This window comes from Ctenopharyngodon idella, chromosome 15, assembly GCF_019924925.1.
Source record: "Ctenopharyngodon idella isolate HZGC_01 chromosome 15, HZGC01, whole genome shotgun sequence".
NCBI lineage: Eukaryota > Metazoa > Chordata > Actinopteri > Cypriniformes > Xenocyprididae > Ctenopharyngodon > Ctenopharyngodon idella.
Window position 1 is genome coordinate 20,081,980 of NC_067234.1, and position 25,976 is coordinate 20,107,955.

Genomic DNA, 25,976 nt, shown 5'->3' on the forward strand with positions numbered 1-25,976 from the left:
TTTCAGTTGAAAAGAAATTAAGGTTTTTGAGGAAAACATTCCAGGATTTTTCTCTATATAGTGGACATTAACGGCAACCAGGTTGAAGGTCCAAATTTCAGTTTCAATTCAGCTTCAAATCTAAGCCGAGGAACAAGTGTCTTATCTAGCAAAGTGATCAGTCATTTTCTAAAAAAATTAAAAATGATATACTTTTTAACCGCAAATGCTCGTCTTGCACTGCTCTGCGATGCACTACGCATTACATAATCACATTGGAAAGGTCACGTGCAATGTAGGCGGAAGTACCAAGCAAGTGTTTACAAAGCAAACGTGCAAAGACTAAGTCAAACGCCCTTTACAAAAAAAAGGTAAAACCACGAAGTTGGACAATTTTGAAGTTGGAGGCGAAAATAAGATGGAGTTTTTCGCCCTACTGTGGTACTTCCGCCTACATCACGCGTGACCTTTTCAACGTGATCACGTAATGTGTGGCGCATCGCAGAGCTAGTGCAAGATGAGCATTTGTGGTTAAAAAGTATATACATTTGAATTTTTTTAGATAAGACCCTTATTCCTCGTCTAGGATCATGTAGAGCCCTTTGAAGCTGCATTTAAACTGCAATTTGGACCTTCAACACATTGGTATCCGTTGCAGTCCAATATATATGGAGAAAAATCCTGGAATGTTTTCCTCAAAAACCATAATTTCAATTGAAGAAAGAAAGACGTAAACATCTTGGATGACATGGGGGTGAGTAAATTATCAGGAAATTTTAATTCTGAAGTCAACTAATCCTTTAAGCTGCGATAAAAGAAATATTGTAGCATCAAAAAAATGACACATTTCAGCATTAAATTTAGAATTTTGTCCAACACCAATTTCTGCATAAAAAGTATTGATTTATCATGCAAGTTCGTGTAAAATTAATCATATACCATATTTATATCCAAATGCCCAGTTTTTTTTAAAGTCTTATTTCACTTAAGAACCTCGTCCCTCAACAAAAACAGCTATTTGTACAGTTTTCCTTCTTCAGGCTGTGGTTATTTCATGGCTGGACTATTGCAGCTTGCATGCATTTCTGCACAGAACCACTTACAATTCAAGCCTTTCATGTATGTGGGGTTATAATTACAGACAAACTTAGCCATGTTTTCAGTGTGCCATCAGACATCAGGTGTTGTCTTTAAAGTGGTATTAAAGGATGTTTTTTATGGCTGTTGGAAAGGAGCTGCTTTGAATCCACACAAAGCCAGTGGAACGCAATGATGAAAGGTGCGCAGGGATCAAACCTGGAGATGTGCTAAACAGCCATAATGGATCAATGGATGATGAGCTACAATGGCCTGCTTTGTTCAGAACACAGCCTTGAAGGAACAGGAATCCTAGATTAAACAAAGACCCTGCAGAGCTCACTGCAAACCTACAGGTCTGCGATATAGTACTATTAAACGTTCAGGGTTGCTGTTTGGATTTAAATAGGCAACTCTTGATGGAAATAAATGTTGTTATGTTTTTCCATCAAGAGATGCATCAGTTTTAGGTCAAGATCTTGTATTGACAATGCAAGAGTCGAGCACTCTGTAAAGTCTACTCCAGCACAACCCAAAGACTTTCAATGAATTTAAGGTCTGGACTCAGAGGTGCCAATTTATGTGTGAAAATGATTCTTCATGTTCCCTCCCAACCATTCTTTCAAAATTTGAGCCTGATGAATCTTGACATTGTCATCCTGGAATTAGCCATGATATGTCTTCCTACATGGTTGTTTAAGAAATGAAAAGCTACACACTCCATCAATTAGGATAATATAACATATAACATGCTAGAAACACAATAATCTCTGCAATAATGATCCAATCATAGACTCTTAAGCATTTGCATATTTAAGTCCAAACAGCAACTTTTTTTTTGGCCAGGAAGTCTATATGAAAATATGACCCAGACCCATGTACATTTGGCTCTGAATAAATGAGTTCTTGCAATGAGTTCTGAAGCAAAAGCAGTTGAGTCTTAGAGCATTGTAAGTAATCGGCCTGCAAAACCTGATGATTCACTCTAGTAATAGTATGATTCATACTAATTAATTAGTGACTGCAGGTCCAAGCAGAACATGTTATAGCTGCACGTGTTTTACCCGTCCTTTGGTGCGATTCTTGCGTTTGGGAACGTCCTCCTCCATCTCTTCCATGTCCAGCTCATGAGGAAAATCTCCCACCAGCAGCTTCTGTGACCACAAGGAAAGACCAGCACATACGAGTCAGCTGTACTATATGAACAACAGTGGAATATCTAACAGGCTGGTACAGGAACGAATAACAATTTTATATTGGTTTACAGTAAACATGAGCTTGTAATGGCATTAAGCAGTTTGTGCAGGGGACACATGGGTGTGTTTATGCTCGAATAAACACACAAAAATCTTAATTGTCTAGTTAAGAGTATTTTTAACATTTAGATTACCTTTGTTGTCTTTCCATGAAATATTGCAGACAAAAAAGGTCCATTGTCTATTGTCAATAGTGTAGAAACTTATGAAGCACAGCTCACACAAAAGCAGCTTTGTGTTGGTTAATGCGGCAAATGCATAACCCCTTTGAAAGATTTGTGAAATCTTTCAACCTCACACTAAATTCTCAGTCGCTTGGTTTCCTATTGAAATGACTGGATTTTACCCAAGAAAATTTGGTGAAAAATGTTAAATGTGACCGCACCCTAAAAAACACTAATAATGTGATTAGCAAATCGCAAATCGAATATCCTTATAAATTTTCATACTGTACATCATAATTTAAAATGACTGATTTTGATATTTAGAGATTTAATAAATTATGGTTTCCAACATGGAAAAAAAAAAAACATCTACTTATTTATATCAGTCAGACTATTGGTGCATCTTGTCTGTCAGGCGAAATTTGTAGGTATGATAGTCCAACCAAAAATGAAAATAATCGAATAATTAACTCACCCTCAAGCCATCCTGGGTGTATATGACTTTCTTCTTTCGGCCAAACACAATCTGAGTTATATTAAAAAATATACTGGCTCTTCCAAGCTTTATAATGGGAGTGAATAGTACCTTGTTTTTTGAAGCTCAAAAAAGTGCATCCATCCATCATAAAAGTAATTCATACAACTCCAGTGGGTTAATAAAAGCCTTCTGAAGTGAAGCGATGCATTTTTGTAAGAAAAATATCCATATTTATAACTTTATAAACTATAAACACTGGCTTCTGGCAACAAGTCAATGTTCCGCTGGAACACTGACCTCTGACCCAATGTATGACGTACTGATGAACACAGAAGCGCAGAGGATAGAGCAAAACAAAACACTGGTCACAAATTAGAAGTCTAAAATGAGAATTTTCAAAAAGAAATGTCGGAGGATTTTGATTTAAGAGAAGAAGTTTGAGTTTGTTGCCCAGCCCTATTCGTTTGAACCGCGAGAGGCGTCTAAGCTTACGATACTCCTACATTCTACATCACGCGTTGTGTCAGAGGTCACTCGGGAACTCGACTCCCTTATGGCTGTTGTCGGAAACCAGTTATTATAGTTTATAAAGTAATAAATATAAATATTTTTCTTACAAAAACGCATCGCTTCGCTCCAGTAGGCATTTATTAACCCCCTGGAGCCGTATGGATTACTTTTATGATGGATGGATGCACTTTTTTGAGCTTTAAAATCTCGGGTACTATTCACTCCCATTATAAAGCTGGGAAAAGCCAGGATGTTTTTTAATATAACTCCTTCTGAAAGAAGATATACACCTACGATTGTTTGAGGGTGAGTAAATTATGCGATAATTTTCATTTTTGGGTGAACTAATCTTTTAAAAAGTAACAGCACAAACCTCTGGACGTTTTTGCCTGTGAAATGTTGCTAATGTTGCGCACCTTAAAGGCTCTGAGGCACTCACAGCAAAGTTTTTTTTCGTTCTTCATTCAGGGGTAAAAAGATGTTCGAAATACCTTTTCAGCGGTATACCGTTAGCAAACATCCTGATGCCGCCTACACTGCTGGAGCGGTGTTTAGGTTAATATTTACTATGTGCTTTCCTCTCAATTATAAAATAAACAACAAAAATGACAGTTAAAATAGCATTTGATCATAGCGACGCGGATATGTTTGCACGAGCTCTGCAATTCGGCACTCTAGTGAAGTCACGTCACATTTATGCTTTAAAGCGAGCATCTTTACAGTATTAAACATGAAAAAACGTCAATGTCAATGTCAACTTCAATTTCTACTATAAAGCAGTTCTCCAGTCCGTTCGTGTTTTTACTTGCGTATGACATCAACGGACTCAACAGAAAAAATTAACCAGAGAAGATTTCCACATCAAATAAGGTGGAGTCTCATAGCCACACCTATCTATTACATAATTACCATGGACCAATGGTAGTTCGAAGGTGTTTTCCTGCCGGAGTGAACTTTTGCGGAAAGTTTGCTTTGGCAATCTGTTTCGAAATTCCGAAACAAACTCCAAACGAACTTCACTTTGGCCTGATTTAGTTTTAAATGACGTCACACCAGTTCATTCTTCGATTTCGCTTGAAATATATCACGGCCTTAACTGTGATAATTGCCTAGAAAGTGCACAACTGTAAATGTACTCATAATGTGTGGTTGTGGGAAGTGAACAGAGGTAGCAGGGAGGCACATAGCTTTTTAACTCCTGCAGGTGCCTGAGGCGACGTAAGCAGCAGGATCACAGGTCTGCTCCCAGGGGAAGGAGCACTCTAAAGAGTGAATCTTAATTGAAGTGCTAATTGGTTAACTGTCCACCCCCGGGATAGATGTCATGTTGAGCGCAAAACAGTGAGGGTGGTGACACTAGTGACAGCTCAATCAACTGGCAGGCTGGTTCATTAGGATCTATAAGCATTCACACATCAACACGGTCAAATTTAAGTACCGGTAAACTCAGAGAAATCAATAACTTTGTCAAACGTACTGTCATACACAAACACAATAACAAAAATACACTCGCAAGTATACACACTTTGTAGTTAACAAGGAAGTGGGGGAGTGTCAGCCCTGCAGGGATTTGTGTTACTGCCAAAAAGAGACACAAGTACTACAGAGAAATCAGAAGGGGAGAGAAAGAGTAAAAGAGAGGAAGGCAGACAGAAACACTGAATGGAGTGGAGGGAAGAGCGTTTTGTGTACCAAAAATGGAGCACAGGGACGGTGTCTTTGTGTGTACTTCACGGCAATAGTGTGTAAAAGTACTCTTTATCTAGTTGACTGTTGAGTGTGTGGCTACAAAATCTTTCTAGGGGGAACATCCCTTAGTCGAGGAATCTTTCTTACCTGGCATTCACTCATGGGTTCCTCCTCCTTTGTTTCAACTTTTTTATCCAGCAGTTCTCCACTGAGGAGTGATTCCAGCACAGGACCCTCAGGAACACCCCCTTCCTTCTTTAATGCTGCTTCATAGTCTGAACACACACCGGAAATAATTGTTACACCAAGGCATTTCTACTCAGCTCAAAAAAGCTCAAAAGTAACCCGACAGTACAAACTTGAATTGTTTAGAATATTTTTGGGGGGGCAATGTCAATTTATTTTATAAAACATTTTTTCAACAGTTTGAACAATATAAAAATTAAATTAAATTAGCATAATATGAATTCTCAACATAATGTAGCAGTAGTCATGTTTCCAATCCAGCTGTTTTTATGCATAAATTCAAAATATGCATAAAAACATCTAAATAGAAACATTGCAAATACATAGGTGGGTGTGGAAAAGCTAAGGTATGGCTAAAAACTAAATGTGACTATGGTAAATGTAAACAGATTGAGTGAATGAATGGTGACATACAGAAATCAGCAACAGGTATGTCCAGAAACGCCCTCTCATAAACATCTGGCTGAATCAGACCTCTGTCTGTCTTTCTGACCCTCACTCTTGGTATATTCTGCTAGTACAATACAACATGAACATGTTTTAATAAATGCTGCAACGCAGAGAAAGCCACCACATTAGCAGTGGGACAAAATAAACTCTTGTTGCCACTGCAGCGGGACGAAAGTAACAAGTGTTACTTTCGTCCCGACAGGAACATCTGACATTTAAACCCGATTTACTTTCATACTGAAAAATACTGACAAGTCAAACTTCAGGATGTGTTACAGGACTAAATAACCTGTAGACTGATCATTATTATGACACATGAAACGAACTTGTAATTAGAAAAAAAATTACCACTTCAGCAATTTATTTATAGTACTCGAAAACTATTTTCCGGACCTAACCGCGGGAAACAATGACGAAATCACATGATATTTGGCAGCTCCGTCAAGGGTTGCGTGCTGAACGTGCTGTCATAACTTGAAATGCAAATGTAGTCAGAGCTCTGAAAAAATCGCTTTGTTACTTTCGTCCCGTGTTACTTTCGTCCTGGTTCTCCCCAACTTTCAAATTCATTAAAAAATCTTTTAAATCCCAAACTTGTGAAGATTGGTCATTTGTGTTTTTTTTTTCTCTCTCTCTGTTTAAAAATAAAATCAGACTAAGTAGATACCTTAAGTTTCTGTTTTTCTTTCTCTGACTGAAAAAAGAAGTTTTTAGGTTGTTGAATCAGAAAATACAATTGTACAAAATACAAAAAGCCCCCCCAAAAATGGATAAAAGCTTTATGTGTGTCCTTCTCATCAACACCAGCTCTCACCGATTTTAAACTCGATGGGTCCAAGACGTGGATCCTCTAAGATGTTTAACCGTCTCTTCTTTCTCCAGCAACGTGCTGGATAGGTATAGAGCTGCCCTGGAGCCACACCTGGGTCAAACAGAACCAGAGTCGTATATGTAACGTGACCTAAACATCCAAAACCTCAATCACCTAAACTTCTAAAAATAAAGGTGTTTTATTGGCATTGATGGTTCCATGAAGAACCTTTAACATCCATGGAATCTTTCCATTGCATAAAAGGTTCTTTATAGTGGAACAAAGGTTCCCTTTCAGTCGGTCACGTTCGACGTACGTCAGTAGTGACCGACGAATCGGGATATTGCTAGAGAGCCCTATCAGCTTCGAGTGAACTACAACAGGCCAATGGAGTTGCCATGCGATATTTGCATAAGGCGCACCGCCCCCGCCAGGTGGTATAAATAGGGGAGCAGATGCCATCGCACTCTGTCTTTCGCTTCGGAGCCATCTAATTGTGTTCCAGCTTTCAGACTTCTAGAGTGAATTCTTCAAGCCTGTGTGAAGAGAAGATAGCGTCTTGTGTTGGTGTGAAGGCATTTCAGCGAAGTCGCGAGCTTCCCGAGGAGCCTGAGCTTGAAAGCTCTCAACTGCTGTTGTTACAGCACAATTTCCAAACTCAACTTGTTGTCTGTTGCGATTTGGGCCGGTTCCTCCGTTGTGTTCGGGGAGTGGTGTACCCAAACACATCGTGACACTCCCTGTGTGCTTCAGCACAAGAGAGCTGAATCTTCCCCTTCTAAAAGAGCTTCACAGACGAACCCTGCGTCTTTTTCAAGATGCCATTTCGTCTGTGCGTTACTGGATGCCGTCGTTCATTGGTCCCCGCTGACGGCCACAATCGCTGCATCACGTGCCTGGGCGTTCAGCACGCTGAAGCAGCTTTTGTGGATAGTTCATGCTCTCACTGTGGGAACATGACTATTGCAGTGTTGAGATCGAGACTCTCGTTCCTTGGTTCTCAGGGAGTGGGGGTCCCCTCCCCTATGCCCCGTTCCGCCGTTTTCTCTGGCTTCGGCCGGAGTGACGGAGCGTCGGCGTGTAGGCAGGGTGATCTGAGGATCACGGTCAGGGCTTCCCCGCCGAGCGCCGCTCCACGGGCCCCTGTCCCCTCTACCTCACTGCAACCGGTGGTGTTGCTGATCGAGCATGCTGGTCCCTCTACCGAGCGACCAGCCGTTTCCTTCGGCACACCCGCGGATGACCGCATGTCGATCGCGGCATCGGAAGGTGAGCAAGAGTCCTCAGGAGATGAGGACTCGGCTGCGTTACCTCCCTCTGGGACAGTAGCGTTGTCCGAGCCCGATCCTGAGTTGACGGCTATGCTTTCCCAGGCTGCCAAGAAGGTCAGGCTCGTCTGGAATCCTCCACCGTGTCCCGAGCCTTCTCGGCTGGATGATTGGTACCTCGGGGCGGCCCGCACTGGTCCCCAGCGCCCCGCCCCGATGCCTTTCTTCCCGGAGGTGCATGATGAGGTGACCAGGTCCTGGCGGACGCCCTATAGCGTTCGTGCGAGACCCGGTCCCTTATCCGCCTTCAACAATCTGGATGGCGGAGAGTCTAGGGGATACACGCGGATTCCCCCGGTCGAGCGGTCCGTTGCGATGCAGCTGTGTCCAACGGCCGCTGGCTGGCGCGGTGAGCCGCGTCTCCCATCCCGGGCCTGTAAATTCTCGTCAGGACTGACGGAGAAAGCTTACAGAGCCTGCGGACAGGCTGCCTCCGCCCTGCATGCCATGGCCCTTTTGCAAGTTTATCAGGCAAAAGCGTTAATGGACATGCCCCAGGGAGGTCTTGACCAGCAGCAGCAGAATGCAGGCTGAGGCTATCAAACAAGTCCTGCCCCGGCGGTCCTCTGCTGCCTCCACCCCGCCGCCGGCCGCACAGCCTCAGCCCGCTCGTCGCCGAGGGCGCCCGCCTACGTCGTCCTCTGCCCCTGCTAAGTCGGCGAAGCAGCAGCCAACACCCGCCAAACAGCAGGGAGTCAGTCGCGGACGCGGCGCCCAGCCCGCTCAGGCCAAGCCAGGTGGCAAAAGGTTGAGGAAGACGCGACCCTGAGACGGGCGACCTGGAGGAGAAGGTTCCTGCTCTTCGGGAGAGGACTCCATCGTCTCTCCCACCCCCAGAGGAGGGCCAGGGGGAATTTGTGAATTTGTCTGTCCCTCCGCTGGCTCTCCGGAGTCCAGCTGTACCCACTTTGTCACAAAAAGAGCAGTTTCCCAATCCTCCAGGTCACAAGAGAGCGCGGCTGTCAGTGCGCGAGGCCCCGCCTTGCCACTCGCAGCCCACTCTAACTTCGCCAGCAGGTCTCAGTGTCATGGTCGAGGCCGCCCCCCAGCCGTCTCCCATTCACACTGTCACCTCGCAGAGTCTGACCCCACTTCGGGCCGCTACGCCGTAGCACTCTGTTTCGCTGCCCCACCCCCGGAAATCGAGCCGGTCCCTCCAGCCGATATGAAGTCAGGGTTCTATAGCCCCTACTTCATTGTACCGAAGAAGGGCGGTGGGCTACGGCCAATCCTGGATCTGCGTGTCCTGAACCGGTCCCTTCACAGGCTGTCGTTCAAGATGCTTACGCAGAAACGCATTTTCGAATGCATCCGTCCCCAGGATTGGTTTGCAGCGATCGACCTGAAGGACGTGTACTTTCATGTCTCGATTCTGCCTCGTCACAGACCCTTCCTACGGTTTGCGTTCAAGGGTCAGGCATATCAGTACAAAGTCCTACCCTTCGGGCTGGCCCTGTCGCCCCGCGTCTTCACGAAGGTTGCGGAGGCAGCCATTGTTCCGCTCAAGGAACAGGGCGTTCGCATTCTCAACTACCTCGACGACTGGCTCATCCTGGCCAGCTCGCGGGAGCAGTTGTGCGAACACAGGGGCATGGTGTTAGCTCACCTCAGCCGGTTGGGTCTTCGGGTCAACTGGGACAAGAGCAAACTCCCCCCCGGGCAGAGGATATCTTATCTCGGTATGGAACTGGATTCGGTCGCCCAGACTGCGCGCCTCACAGAGGAGTGCATCCAGTCAGTGTTGACCTGCCTGAGTACGCTCAAGCGCTGGACAGCGTCCCCACTGAAACTCTTTCAGAGGCTCCTGGGGCATATGGCATCCGCAGCCGCAATCAGGTCGCAGTGGTCTGACCCTTCGTTCCTGCGGGCTGGAGTTCCCCTCGAACAAGTGTCCAGGCATGCTGTGGTCCACACAGATGCCTCCGCCACGGGGTGGGGAGCCACGTACAACGGGCATGCAGCATCGGGTCTGTGGACGGGGCCCCAACTGCATTGGCATATCAATTGCCTCGAGTTGCTAGCAGTACGTCTTGCACTAAGCTGCTTCCAGGAGCTTTTGACAGACAAGCACGTACTGGTCCGCTCAGACAGCACTGCGGCCGTTGCGTACATCAACCATCAGGGTGGTCTACGCTCCTGCCATCTCTCGCTATGGAGTCAGAAGCATCTGAGGTCGCTTCGTGCCATTCATGTCCCAGGCGTGCTCAACCGTGCAGCCGACGAGCTCTCACGGCAGCCTCCGCTTCCGGGCGAATGGAGACTCCATCCCCAGGTGGTCCAGCTGATCTGGCAGGGCTTCGGCGAGGCACAGATAGATCTGTTCGCCTCCCCGGAGACTGCCCACTGCCAGTGGTTCTATTCCCTGACCGGCGGCACGCTCGGCACGGATGCCCTGGCAATCAGCTGGCCCCAGGGCCTACGCAAATATGTGTTTCCCCCAGTGAGCCTTCTCACACAGCTCCTGTGCAAAGTCGGGGAGGACGAGGAGTAGGTCTTGTTAGTGGCTCCATACTGGCCCACTCGGACCTGGTTCTCGGACCTCACGCTCCTCGCGACAGCACCTCCCTGGCCCATTCCTCTGAGGAAGGACCTCCTGACTCAGAGACGGGGCACCCTCTGGCACCCGCGTCCCGACCTGTGGAAACTCCATGTGTGGTCCCTGGACGGGACGCGGAGGTTCTGAGTGATCTCCCGCAAGCGGTCGCAGACACTATCACTTCCGCTAGAGCTCCTTCTACGAGGAACCTATATGCGTTGAAGTGGAACCTGTTCGTCGAATGGTGCTCCTCTCACCGAGAGGACCCCCGATCATGTTTGGTCAGAGCCGTGCTTTCCTTTCTGCAAGAGGGCCTGGAGCGAAGGCTGTCTCCCTCCACCCTCAAGGTGTATGTTGCTGCTATCGCCGCACATCACTATGCAGTTGATGGTAAATCGCTAGGGAAGCACGATCTGATCGTCAGGTTCTTGAGGGGGGCGAGGAGACTGAATCCTCCCCGCCCCCCTCTGTACCCTCTTGGGATCTGACCCTGGTCCTTACATCTCTCCGGGGTCGTCCCTTCGAGCCTTTGCAATCAGCTGAGTTAAAAGTACTGTCCCTGAAGACCGTCCTGGATATGTGACCAAGGTTCCTACCACTCCCTTTTGAGATCAGGTGGTGAACCTGCAAGCGCTGCCTTCGGAGGAGGCAGACCCAGCCCTAGCTTTGCTCTGTCCCGTCCGCGCTCTGCGCCTGTACGTGGACAGAATGCGAAGCTTCAGGACCTCAGATCAGCTCTTTGTCTGTTACGAAGGCCAGTAGAAGGGAAAGGTTGTCTCCAAGCAGAGGATGGCCCACTGGATAGTGGACGCCATCGCCCTAGCGTATGAATCCCAGGGCGTGCCTTGCCCGCTCTGGTTGAGAGCCCACTCCACCAGAGGAGTAGCCTCTTCCTGGGCGCTGGCGCACGGCGCCTCGCTGACAGATATCTGTAGAGCTGCGGGCTGGGCGATACCTAACATGTTCGCTAGATTCTATAGCCTTCGTGCAGAACCAGTATCTTCCCGTGTACTCGCTTCCACCAGCCGGTAGACGCAAAGAGCCCGTTCTAGTGTCGGCTTGCAATGCCACTCCCACCCCATGGGCCGGATACGTGCATCCTTTTTACTCCAGTCGAGTTCCCTGCTTGGCGAACCCTGTCGAGTTCCTCCACCTCCCCCTTCGGCTCGGACATTGCGGAGTGTCTGATGGGTTCATACTGTGGTGCTTCAGGGAACGAGGGTTACATACGTAACTGAGACGTTCCCTTTCAGTCAGTCACATTCGACGTACGTCAGTAGTGACCGACGAATTGGGATCCCAAATAAAGCACCACAGTATGAACCCCTTCCAGTGCCCAGTGCAAGCTCTAGCCACCCGGCGCACCAGTGGGATGGGGAAGGGGGCGACGTACGTCCCGTCGCCACAGTTGCTGTACCCTTGCTGTAGTGCGGACTAGATTGTCTCCTCAGTGAAAAACAGAGTGCGATGGCATCTGCTCCCCTATTTATACCACCTGGCGGGGGCGGTGCGCATTATGCAAATATCGCACGCCAACTCCATTGGCCTGTTGTAGTTCACTCTAAGCTGACAGGGCTCTCTAGCGATATCCCGATTCGTCGGTCACTACTGACGTACGTCTCCGTTCCCTCCTTCAGGGAACGAGGGTTACATACGTAACAGAGATGTTTTTTAGATCAATAAAATGTTCTTTACAGTAAGAAAAATTTGTTCTTTTAAGAACCATTCATTTAAAGGTTCTTTGGTGAACCAAAAATCGTTCTACTATGGCATCACTGCTAAAACCCCCTGTTGGAATCTTTATTTTTAAGAGTGTATGTAGTACAATATATGGTACATATAAACACACCTGGCCCACGGTGGGTCTTCTCCATCCATATGTAGCAGTTACTCTGTGCTACGCCTGTTTGGGAGTCGAGAAAGGGCAGGCGCATGGAGCGCTCTGCACAAAGTCGAGCATTATAACTGCGGCAGTGCTCAATGGCCTCGCGGTAAAACTCCTCACCAAGGCTGGAAACAATTAAAAAGAGGGAATGTGTTACAACAAACACTTGAATCTAAGAAGGCATGATTTCACTGCTCAACAACTAATAAAAAATGGATTATTATAATAAATCAAAATTAAAGTGAAATTTGAGATTTTGTGGCTTATGTGTGTTAGCTTTGAAGTCATCTATATGCTAGTAAACACTTAAACATTGAGAAAATTCATATTTAAGCATTCAAAATTTACAGTCTTTCTCTTCTGGGAAATTAGAGTAAAAAATATTGATGAGTCATGTTGTGCTAAACAGATTTTTGTCCAAGTAACTTCAAGGGGTCTTTAAATTTTCATCCATCTATGCAGAGAACCCTTTGTAGTTGACATGCAGGAGGTAAATAAAATTCTTGGCTGGATTCTGATTGGGAAATATAAATCTCATTTCCAGCTCTGTTAGAAACATATCACATGTGCATTGCAGTATACTTTACAGATTCTCACTCGTAGATAAAAGGTTCAGGTATTAGGAACTGCTGTTTAAAAACACTGCAGCATGGTGAGCATTAATGGTTCATGTGGAAGAAAGAAAAAAAAGAGCACAGTCAACAGTTCTGTCCTCAAGAGTATGTTTGCATGCTTGAAACTGCTCAGGACAAAAGTACCAAACAGTGATTTTATTGCTGAGGCTGCAGTGAGAAACCTGCTTAGCAAACTGCTGTATTTGTAAAACAATTTTAAGATCAGGGAAACACTTTATAATAACTCATGAATAAGTCAGTAGCAACTGTTATATATTGCTTTACAGATCAGTAGTTGATTTACATTCATATTTGAATATGAAAACTTATGACTCAAAGTTTAATGAGGTTTTTTAAAATTTTAGCGTGGGTGGATGGGAGGCTCCCTTGTGAAAAAGTAATGCACTCGATTGTCCTGAATGTGCACTTGTAATGTATTTCAAATCTTTTTTTTTTTTTTTTTTTAAACTGTACTTGTTAATAATACAATATAATGAAATAAAAGGCCACCCGAGTGTACTAGTCATGTAAGAGAGTACACTTACATGACTATGTTTTTTAACACATTTAAAGGGATAGTTCACCCAAAAATGAAAATTATTCTATGATTTACTCACCCTCAAGCTATCCTAGGTGTATATGACTATCTTCTTTCAGACGAACACAATCAGAGATATATTTAAAAATATCCTGGCTCTTCCAAACTTTATAATGGTAGTGAACGGGGGGGTGGGGGTGTTTTGAAGCCCCAAAAAATGCATCCATCCATCATAAAAGTAATCCATACGACTCCAGGGGGTTAATAAAGGCCTTCTGAAGTGAAGCGATGTGTTTTTGAAAAATATCTATATTTAAAATTTTATAATCTAAAATAACTAGCTTCCACCAGACGACCATACGCATACTGCACAAGTCGACTTGTGCCAAATCTGACACAATGTATGACGCAGGATGTAGGAGTATCGTAGCTTGGACGCCTCTTGCGGTTTAAACAAATAGGGCTGGGCAACAAACTCAAGCTCCTCTACTCTTATATCGAAATCCTCTGACATATCTCTTTAAAAATTCTCGTTTTAGACTTCTAATTCACGACCGGTGTTTTGTTTTGTTCTATCCTCTTCCGCATTCGTCATTGCATCACGCATTGAGTCAGAGTTCACTCTTTCGCCGTAAATCGATGCGTACAGCCGTCTGCATTTGGCTTCAAAACATGCCCCCCATTCACTGTCATTATAAAGCTTGGTAGAGTCAGGATATTTTTAAATATATATCTCAGATTGTGTTCGTCTGAAAGAAGATAGTCATATACACCTAGGATGGCTTGAGGGTGAGTAAATCATAAGATAATTTTCATTTTTGGGTGAACTTACACTTTTAAAAAGTACAGTAATAACGTACATTAAATTTTTAATAGAAATGACATTGAACTTTTAAGTATATTTTAGTTTACCATAAATGCTTGTCAGTACATTCAGCAGTACGCTTTAACCATAATTCAAGGACAATTAGAAGTAATTATGAAACTTGCACAGAATCCCAAATGACCAATCAAAATCAGATAATAATGTTTGGCAAAGTTATAAATCAAAGTGCCATTGAATTTAGTCAAGATATTCTTTTGATTCTGTTTTAGTTTATTCAGCATTGAAGGTTATTTCGCATTTTCTCTCCCATTGTTAACACAAGGAAAGATCAAAAGTGCAGAAATAATTGGGGGATGCTTAAAAAGTCCTGACAATAGTCTTCTTAACCCTGCTCTTCCGCGGTTGCCTTTTCTTCTTTCTTTCTTTTTGCGAACTGGCTGAATAAATGACAGTTAACTCCCTGCTATGTTACACTATTGTAAAAATTAGCCCTATGGAAGTATTGGTGAGGACAGGAGTTTTGGGACACAGTCCGACTGGTTTCTGCTGATGCGTCATCGTTTGTTTCATTGTAATCAAAAGCACTGGTCTGCAAACAGGAGTGAGAAATGAAGGAAAATTGCATCATGCAACAATGACTGCATCCCTGAAACAAGCCTGATAACAAATTGACAGAGGCTTGAGGTGATGTTGATGATGTAAGTATAAAACCATTGTGATTGGTGAACTCATCCATTTCTCCTTGCAGGGGAATGATGAAGAGTCCTGTGGCTCAAGACTAACAACTCAGTCAGGCTGAAATAAATAACCCTCATTTCTCTAAACAAAATGGCGGCCAGAGCAAAACAACACATTTTCTACCTAATTTAGTCCATGTTTGATTTGGGGGCCACATCTTGGTCATTCAGTGTGGGCTGAAATCAATCCTCAACATGTGGGTTGCTTGAAAAGTCACTAAATGTGCAGGGGCAGTAAATTACAGTGCATCGAATGTCATGTGCTCAGGTCCACCCGAGAGGAAATATTAAGTCCTGTGGTGAAGTGCTGTGGTTCTCCATTTAAACACCTCTACACTCAGCAGATACTCATTCTGCGGTCAATCTCGCACAATGGACCGACAATATCTAAAGGTCAGAGAGCGAGTAAAAAAACAAAGTTGGAGTCTCTGTGATATGTGAAAAATTGTTCTTCAGGGTAAGATCTTGTTAAATGAGCTTTCAAGACTGTTTTCGAGCAAATTCTGAAAGGCTTTCTGATTGGAGTTTGAATGTTTTAAACAGAATACTCCATAATGGGCCTCTCCAACAAAAAGAGTTGCAAAACAGCAGTTCCCTCAAGAACTTCCTGAATCGGTGAGATAAGGTGGCTTCTCTTTATGTTTGTTTTCATATCCCATGAGCACAATGAAAAAGCAATCAATTAGATCTGAAATATACGAAGCCCCGCACATGTGGTGCGGAAGAAAAAAATAGATATTGTGGCTACGAATTAAGAATTTGTTCCCAAAGCTTATTAACATTGTACTAATTTGTTCCTTCATTTCAGTTAAATCGTGGCCATGTTGTACTAATTTGTTACCTTATTTTAATTTAGTTAAATATGATGAGTGATAGTTGGCCATGATTAAACTAAAACAATGAAACGAATTGGTACAACATGGCATGATTTATCTAAAATGAGGAAACAAATGAATAAATCTTGGGATGGAATTCTTAATTTTAAAATATTATATTTTTTCATAGAAATATATGATGCGAATGCAAATTCGTGCTGCATTCTCCACTTTGCCACAAGGGGCGCCATTAGAATGCATTAACATTAAATGTCTTCTTCCATGATCATTTTCTCTTTCAGGTAAACAACTTTCATTGTGGAGCAACCGTTTGAAGAAAATAAGTCACAGTTACTTAAACTGATTTGAGGAACCTATAAACATGTTGACTCTTAATGAGCCCACTTCTGCTGGTGGTTTAAAGTGTGGCCACATTAGTGGAGTTTCTGCAAAATCTAATGGGCGAAAAAAAAAATCTATTGTCCATAGTCAATAGTGTAGCAATGTATGAAGCACAGCTCACAGAGAGGTCACTTTTAAACCAAGCAGCTTACTGTTGGTCAATGCAGCAAATTCACTACCAACTTGAACCCTATTGTGAAATCTACAAGGGGAAACGTTTCGCCCTCATTTGAAATGACAGATAGCGTGGATTCCTGTTGAAATGACTGGATTTCGCCTAAAAAAAATTCACCAAAGTGAACCGGACTTTAACACTCTGTGTTCTGGGTATAACTATGCATGAGTGAGAAGAAGGAAGATCAATGTATTGGATTTAAAAAGCATACCTGTTCTTTATGACGGTTCCACTTGATTGCCTAAGAGTGGGGAAAAAGACAGAAATAGACATGAGCAGATGCAGAAAATATCTGATTCCAGAGACTATAGAGGTTATGGACAATGAAATATCATTAAATAAGATGGAAATCCATGTCAACTATGATAAATGAACAGAAAAATGACAAATGAATAAAGGATTAATTGCAAAATGCAATATCATGAACTACAGACAAAGCCTCTTAACCATGGTCAACCTATGTAGGTTTTTCTGATGCCAGTATTTAAAGAACAGGATGACCTATGACCAGTATAATGGTGATGTAATACAATTTAAAGGGATAGTTCACCCAAAAAAGAAGCTTTTAAAGTCGTTCAAAACATGTATGACTTTCTTTCTTCTGTGAGACACAAAAGGAAATATTCTAAAGAAAGTTTCTATTGTTTGTGACAAAACAACACTGGATCCCATTTTCTTTCATTGTGTGGAAAAAAAACACTGAGAAAAAGAAAGAAAAAAAGTCATACAGGTTTGGAACACCATGAGTAAATTACAGTATTTTCTTGGATTCTTGGATGAAGTATCCCAAAGGAGACACACAAAATTAAATTGACACAACAATTACTCAAACTTTACTACAAAAGTTTGAAAGCAGACTATTTATTATCCACTGACAATGTTTTTGGAAGGATTTTTGATTGTACCAGCCGATTAACTGGTCTGATTATATCTGGCTCTGAAACTAGGATCGGATACCTTGCCTGTGTTTTCTGACTTGCCACATGAGCAGCATGAGGCAGCAGCATGCTGCAGTTTTACAGCTGACAGGATAGGCAGTTACAGGAATAGCAAACAGAAAACATTTATTATTGCCTCTTTAATTACATTACTGAGAGACATTGTATTCACGCTGTATGAGAGCTCTAAAAACATTAGGTATCTTGGAGGAAAGCTGACAGAATGGAGAAATGGGTGAGGTTAGCTAATATAAGAAAAATCAATAAGAGGAAGCCAAAGCCTGAAGCAAACCAAACAGAGTTTGGCTTTTGTGTGGGCAGAGCCGGCCAGGAATGGCATCCACGGGGAAAAGTGTGTATGCCAGTGTGCCATGAGGAAGAGCTCTCACTTCTTTGTGAGTAAAACTATGCTTAGAGGGAGTGAAAGGTCAGTGTGTGTGTGTGTGTGTGTGTGTGTGTGTGTGTGAATTTGATTTTAGCCTTCAGATAGTTGATGCTGAGTGTTATGATTTCACTTTGATGTAACTGACCAATGAGAAACACAGCAGGAGGAAAATACACATTAGCTTTAGTTTGGTGCCAATGTCTGATTCATATAATATATTTTGTTAACAATATAATTAAAAAGTAATAAAATACACAGTACATTTTTGAATAACTATTATTTTATATAACTATATCTAAATACAGTGCTTCCCATACATAGACTTTACCTGGGCGGGCCGCCCAGGCTGTATATTAACAGCCGGCCAAGTATATTTGGTGACACATTTTTGCTTTTATTGTTTTTATCCACTTTTACTTTTTTATCCGCCCGAGATATGATAATGAAATCATCCGCGTTCGATTTAGAGGATGTTCACTTCGTCTAAAAACTCATGGAAAACGCCAGCCGCGGCACTTTCTCCTCTTTTCAAAAACGCTCGTTGCTAAGCAACCATGAGCCGCGTTCTCCATGAAGACGAATAAGTTTCAGCAAAGGATAAATGTATTTCCAGACCTTGCATTAGCTTTACTACTAGATTATACTACTACTTATGGAGATAAGAAATAAAAAACCCGCCCTGTACAGGTATGATCAGCTGTTAGTCCATCTTGGCAGAGCTTTCGATCTCTATTTGAGCGCGTTCGTCCCGCGTCTACATTTAAAATTACGAACTTGAGCGCGCAAAAGACGCGACGTGAACGGCCCCTAACTAGGTATTGGAAAGTCTCCCCTCGCTCTACGCGTTTCGTACCTGCTCGTTCAGTGTGCGCGAGAACTGTTTACTCCCACTGACAATTCCACATGTGCTGCAAAGACACGCGGTGGTGCGCGCGCGCGATCATGTTCCTTCCACATTGCATTTATAAGAGCAGTTGGCCACATCCAGAAAAATAAATGGATCTCTATGGGTCCTCTGCTGGATGTATATGGTAATTACACTAAAAATGTATTTCCTACAGATTTGTCTAACCAGCAGATTACAGAATTCTGCCTCTAACACCTAGATCAATATCCAGAAACAAGGAATAATTAATTTTGATCATCATTAAAATGTTTTTTTTCTTCATAAAAATGTAATATTTCATATGCATGCACATGGTGTAGTTGAGAAATTTTGTGGTAAATGGATAAAAAAGTACTTCATATCTCCCAAAACACAGCATAATCTGTATCAAAATGAATTTCAATAAATAAAAATATTTTTAAAAGTTACGCATTATTTGATGTTTGTCACATGTAGTAGATCATTTTTGTGCCATGGGTAACAGGAGGATTTTCCACCCGGCTACCACTGCAAGTATATTTCAAACCTGTGGGAAGCACTGAAATATGTCTATTTATGATTTTTTTTTAAGGACTAGCGAATGAATGAAGGACTTGGAATGTCACTTACAAAACAGTTAATAAATAATTGCTAAAAATTGCTAAATATATTTAAAAAATAAAATTTCATTTAAAAAAATCTAAATAATGAATATAAACATATTTAATCTGTTTATTTAATTAATGTTTAAAAATGTAAAGTAAATATAACAGTAAATATTACAAATGTTAAATAATAAATAATAACTATGTACAAATAATAAAATGTTAAATAATTTTTAAATGAAACATTTAAATTGCATTTTTATAAAGCATTTACAAATTGCTTTACTTTTCCTTGCTAATATATTATAACATAATATACTATATTATAATATAATGCTAATATATTATAATTTTTTATAATACAATACAAATTGCTTTACTTTTCCTTGCTAACCACGTTATGTCATCGGACAGTTGACATTTGACATTTAAATAAACAGTTAAACATGTTTATTTATTTGTCAATATGAAAAGTGATTTAAAAATGTATTATTTTACATTAATTAAATAGTTTTTTGGATTATAAATATAAAAACTATAAAATATATTATAGAAATCTAAATATACAAACTAAATACTAATATAATATAAGATAAGATAAGATAGTTTATAATTGTTTCCTTCTATTTATTTTTAAGTGGCAGTCCTTGTCCCCTATGGCGAATGTTGTTTTGTCACCAGTGTGTTGGCAAATCACGACCCATGCAGATAGAATGCAAACAATTTTTTCCCAATAATTTAAAGTAAAAGTGAGTTACTATGATGTAGACTTGGGCACAGACTTGAAAGCCTTAGAAGGAAATGGGTAGTGAAAAAGACACAAATGCAAAGCAACTCACCCCTGAGGTTCAACCCAATGCTCCCTCCCCCCTCTGCCTCTTTCTAGTCTGAGCACAGAGCCATCAAGCCCCCCTTCTCCATTCCATCACCTCACTCCTGTGTGTGCTGCTAGTGGAACAAGTCTGGCTTTCAGTAATAAGTTGACAGCTGTAGAAAATGGCCGCTCTCAGTTTGTTTGCTTTTTTTTTTTTTTTTACACAATCTCATTATATTATACTGTGGCAGTGGCCTTGAAAGCTGTGAAACGTGTCTTGCTGGAAGATGAACGAAAGCCGGCCATATGGAATACAGTCTAAAAGTAGGACGAACTCTGTGAATTCCAGTTTGCTCGATCAACACTGTTCCCTGCAGTTCTCTCTGTAATTTAACCACAGTTCCTCATATCATAGGTGACCAGTGTTCGATTGTGAATGAGCACCTATGGATTTCTTTAACTCTTTACGGAATGGCATAATCTCCAGATCAAAACACAGGTGAAGAAGAAGCAGAAATAAGCAATAGAAGCATTGCTACATGTAAAATAACAAGATCATCAAATATTAAACAGCATATAAATCAAAATTGTCTAACGTTACCAAATGAAATGTCAACCCAGTAAGAGGTATAGGACTATGAAGCTTTGGGGGTGTTGATGGAAGCGATCTACTCCATCTATGTTTTGATCATCGTTCTAAATCCGATCCAGATGTAGTGTTTGGCAAAAACACAATTTTCTCAGCTTTCTGTTCAAAAAGTTGCTCTTTTAAAGGGGTCCTTGATTATTGATTTCACTTTTTTAACTTTAGTTAGTGTGTAATGTTGCTGTTTGAGCATAAACAACATCTGCAAAGTTACGACGCTCAAAGTTCAATGCAAAGGGAGATATTTTCTTTTACAGTAATCGCTTTTTAAGGACTACAACAAACGGCTGGTAGGAACTACAAACAGCTTCTTCCTGGGTTGGTGACATCACAAACCCCAAAATTTACATAAACCTTGCCCCGGAGAACATGCAACAAAGGGGGTGAGGCCATGTTGGGCTGCTTTAGAGAAGAGGAAGAGTTGCTGTAGTTGAGTGTTGTTGCCATGCCGTCATTTTATGTCGGACTGCTTCACAAATGAGGGTCAATTCAATGCTGGATTTGCACAAAAGATTAACATGACGGCACATGCTAGTCGATGAGTTGAATCAACTCCACAGCAACTACATAAATTTATCCACTAATCATTCAGAAACATCCAGTTTCATTCTAAAAGTTGTAACTTCTTCCTGAGTCTCTCCATCAGTGTCCGACTCCTGTTTGAACAATGTAAGGCTGAACACCATTACTGCAGCCGCTCATTTGCATTTAAAGGGACACACACAAAAACAGCGTGTTTTTGGCATAATTAGGCAGAAATTTTGGCAGAAATAAGGGCAAATTTGACAAGCTATAATAAATTATCTGTGTGGTATTTTGAGCTGAAACATTACAGGAAAATTCTGGGGACACCAGAGACTTATATTACATTTTGTCACATTCAAGTGTTGATAAAAAAAGAAAGGCATAAAGCTTTAAGCTAAAATAAAATGCTTTTTTTGTTTGTTTGTTTAAAAGCAGAGGCTCTGTTCTTTCTTTCAATATATTGCATGTTCAGATATTCATACAACAATATATTATGGGGGTCATGAAGTTTTGTGAAAATGATCAAAAATGCCGGCGCCGGTTGGCAACTTTAAAAAAAAAAAAACACACTGGCAGGGAAAGAGTTAATAGAAGTGAGTGAATATGTTATTGTGAAGGAGAATTTGGACAAAAACTTTCAAGCCAGGCTTCAATTTGTCAGCATCAGTGACAAATGGAGCACAGATCTAATCAGATACATCTGACGCAATTACTCTTGAATTTTCATTACATTTGAGTTTGGTGCACAGTGTTGCTATATTGACAGTATATATCAAAGCAAAGGCTAATGAAAGAAAGCCTCCAAATTATAATCTACTCTCTTAAAGCTATTTTTGGTAGCTGCTGCCCACTTAAAGAGTCCTTTCTTTGCAGCTAAAGCCTTTAAAGAGAATTGTCAACATGTCAAATCCTGCAATAAAATGTGTTCAGCATTGATAACGCATGCTTGATACGATATGAATGCATGCATGTAATAACCACTTACAATTTACACAAAGAAAGCCAGGCTGACACACACACACTTGCTAAACAAAGGAAAACAAGAACCTCAAGAGCATGGTGCCTTTTCCCCAAACCAAAAGAGAAAGAAAAAAAAGAAATGATTGGAGAGGAGCGCATAGCTTCGAGCATCCACACTGTCACTCCTGTGCAAAGCTCAACTATGACCCTCAAAAATAGAACAACCTCCAAAATTAGCTCTTCTTCTGTAGCCTATTTAATTTAAAGCAGCGAGGAGGCAGAGGGAGATGTTGTCCAAATTTGTCTTGAAACATACTGGTGTATTCCTCATTATACTCAGTACACTACCAGAAAACTCCCTACAGTGCCAATTAGTCTCAATTAACAGTTGTCCTTTTGAAAAGTAACAGAGAGCTCCCTCTAGAGGCTGCAGTGTGTCAGTAAAATACCAAACTCCTGTTGAACTACAGTACAGAGACTCCCAAGTGATTGAATGCAAACACACACATGCTCTTAAAAAAAAAAAAATAAAATAAACTACAATATACTCATTTTAATTTAGTAATTTAGTAACCAGCAACTGCCAGTATAGTAAAGATATCATATATGCGATATTCATTTATAGATTGAAAAAATATTGGGTAATAATATTTTATATGCTCCAGGGTCATCATTTTCATTACTAACAATATCTTAATAATATGTTTCTTAATATTTTGAAGAATGTTGTGGCACCTACATGAATAGGATACAAGGTGTCTTAAACTCTTGAAGCATTTTACTTTGTTATAAATATTTATTTTTATTTCTTTAACATTTCGTCAGTGAAATGAGGTGCTGAACCTTGAGAAAATGTTTATCGTGCTATCTTCTCACAATTAACATTAAATATTAATAATGTAGTTACCAATAAGCCCATCAATTAAAGGGGAAAAAAAGATTTGTTTGATAATTTAGGTAACATTTTATTTTAGTGTCGCTGTTACATACGTAGTTACTATAGTAATAACTATAAATTATGCATAATTACATGCAACTAACCCTAAACCAAACCCTAATGCTAACCCTATAGTAAGTACATGTAGTTATATTACTCAGTACTTAAATAGGCCTATATAATTACAGTGTAACAAAGACACCTTAAAATAAAGGGTTACACTTTATTTTAAGGTGTCCGTGTTACAGTGTAATTATACACTTTATAAGTACTGAGTAATAATAATTAAATACATGTACTTTATAGGGTTAGGTTTAGGATGAGGGTTTGGTTAGTTGCATGTCATTATGCAAAATTTATAGTTATTACTACAGTAACTACATGTAACGTGTAACAATGACACAAAGTGTTACCAAATAAAGTGTAACCATAATTTTTTCTTAAAATAACAGGGTTGAGCTTTTCGAATGCAGTCAACTCTACAATTTGTGTAAATGTAATGAGATTACTGTAGAAGGGGTCTAAATAACAAGAAAAAATTAATGTTTAATTGTTGGACTTAGTTTAGATGGTCAAGACATAAAAAGAAAGAGAATCAAATGAAGAGAAATTTGATGTGCTTGAAACTAGTTCTTTCATGATAGGTGTTTTTAACTTATCTAACATATCTAATAGCTCTCACAAGATAAATAAATAAAAAACGCATGAGATTTGGGCCTTTAATGCTTTTTAAAATGTCATACAGTGTGCCTTATTCATGGAATGTGCCAGATAATCTTTACATAAGCCTAAACTCTACTTACCAAAAAATGCTGCGGCAGTACCACTATATCAGATGGTAATACCATGGACTGAATGATTCATACCAGCAGTCCGAGATATTTCAAAGAATACTATGGTACTTCATTGTAAGTGGATCTTAGCATCACATGTGGGTGTTAAAGTAACCAAGCTGAATTGCTGTGGCTGGTGCCACTGATGGTGGAGGCTGACTAATATGTTGATGTGGCCCACAGTTTTCATGAGCTTAGGACTGTTAAGAGAGGATATTGGCATGCCCATCCCCCATCAGTACTGTAGATTACACTTTGCAATAGCAACCTCCTCGAGCACCTCTCCCTTTTCGTCATCCGCCCCACTACCCCTCCCTCCTCTTTTTCACTACACTACCCAGTCAAATGATTTATCTCATTTCTTTCTTCATCTGCCTCTCTCGCTCTACAGATGTGCTGCTGCATTTCCTCCAGCCTGCTGAAGTCTAGCTTATTGAGGACTGGAAGAACTGCAGCACATTAACAGATGCAGAGTCAAAACTCAGGCCAAATGTTACATAAACATTTATGTATCTTATCGACTTAAAAGAAAATGCAAGTTGATTATGTCGGACAGTGGACAGCCAGTATACCAAGATTAAACATTGAAGTAAAGAACAGTATGAAACAATACGAAATGAGCAGTAATATCAATATAAATTGAAGTTGCTGTGTCTGCTGTACGAACTGAGATTTGGAGCCTGTTCTGTCACTAGCAAGTAGCCATTTGGAAACACTTTTATTGTCAAGAAAAAGGGTTGTAATGCAAATAAATGTTTTCTTGTCCATATTTTGATCCCATTAAAGTCGACATGAAATGAAAATTCACCAGAAATTCATCTAATTTGCTAGATCTTATTTTGAACCATTCATGTAGGCCTATGCATTTCAATTTTTTTTTTTTTTTTTTTTTTTTGACCTCATAATTTTTAATCAAATGTCATTACTTGATCTTCTGGTCAAAAACCATCACACTTCTCTCTGGTGACGTATGCCAGATAATTTCGTCCTCCAATAATTTTGTTCACTTAATCCCTACCACTTCACAATCAACTACAAGCTGACATTCATTTTGGAGTACAATGCACTCATCTCAAAATCCAGTCAACAACTGATGGATAGAACCAAGTCCCCACCCTACATTTTTTTCTTTTCCGATAATCCGTTATACCAAAGACTCTATATAAAGACAGTGCACTCATATTACTATGAATGGGAGAAAGTGGACCGCTCAATTTGGCGGAATAAGTCCTGCTTTTATATAAAAGAGCCAATTGCCGATTGGTAAAGTCATTGCATAAAAAAAAGCTTTATTTGAGCATAAGAAACCACATTTATGATACAGTTGCTGTCAGATTTCACTGGTGATTTTAAATATGAAATTTAATCGTACGCTTGGTGACACAGATTTGAAGAATTTGATGTTTCCCCACTTAAAGAGATAGGAGTTGTACTTGCACGACTGAAATAGCCGTTTCAAAGATGGCCGCCGAGTTAAATGACTTGCCTTCAGTCATAGCGACTTTAATCCGCCGTTTCTCTTTAGTGTTCAAGGGTGCGTTAAATCCATTTGGACTTCATACACGATAGGCAAATCAGAGTATATTATTAAAATGTTATTTAAAAATAACAAGTATATTATTTCTCCATATGATGAAGAAATAATAATAAAGGAGAATGACATTTATAACAGGTTGCATATGACATATAGAGCGCTTGCACGCAGAACAGCACAGTTGCTTGCCTCGTATTAAAATGTCACCAAATGCTGCAAAATATTGGTATTTAGGTAAGTTCATAAAATATTCCAGCTCATATGAATTTGTCTATGAAAAATGTGTTAAACTGTAAGTCTATGGCTTTACTCTTAACCACTATCAGTGGAGAATTCATCCTGGTTCACCAAGCACAATCCCAAGGATGCACAAAGCAGCATGAAATTAGTTCCATATTCATCAGTATCACCTTGGAGG

The 25,976-nt window shown here is 40.9% G+C and overlaps 1 protein-coding gene across 4 annotated transcripts in view; it reads right to left on the reverse strand.

The window, feature by feature from the left end:
• The window catches only part of dpf1 (double PHD fingers 1), a 71,121-nt gene that overhangs the window by 37,168 nt on the left and 7,977 nt on the right, over window positions 1-25,976 (reverse strand). For all 4 annotated transcript variants that reach the window (XM_051862405.1, XM_051862406.1, XM_051862407.1 and 1 more), the window contains exons 2-6: window positions 16,728-16,757; window positions 12,374-12,534; window positions 6,664-6,771; window positions 5,301-5,428; window positions 2,121-2,210 (exon numbers count right to left, since the gene is read on the reverse strand). In XM_051862405.1, the coding sequence (XP_051718365.1) occupies window positions 2,121-2,210; window positions 5,301-5,428; window positions 6,664-6,771; window positions 12,374-12,534; window positions 16,728-16,757 (517 nt within the window). The remainder of the gene's footprint in view (window positions 1-2,120; window positions 2,211-5,300; window positions 5,429-6,663; window positions 6,772-12,373; window positions 12,535-16,727; window positions 16,758-25,976) is intronic.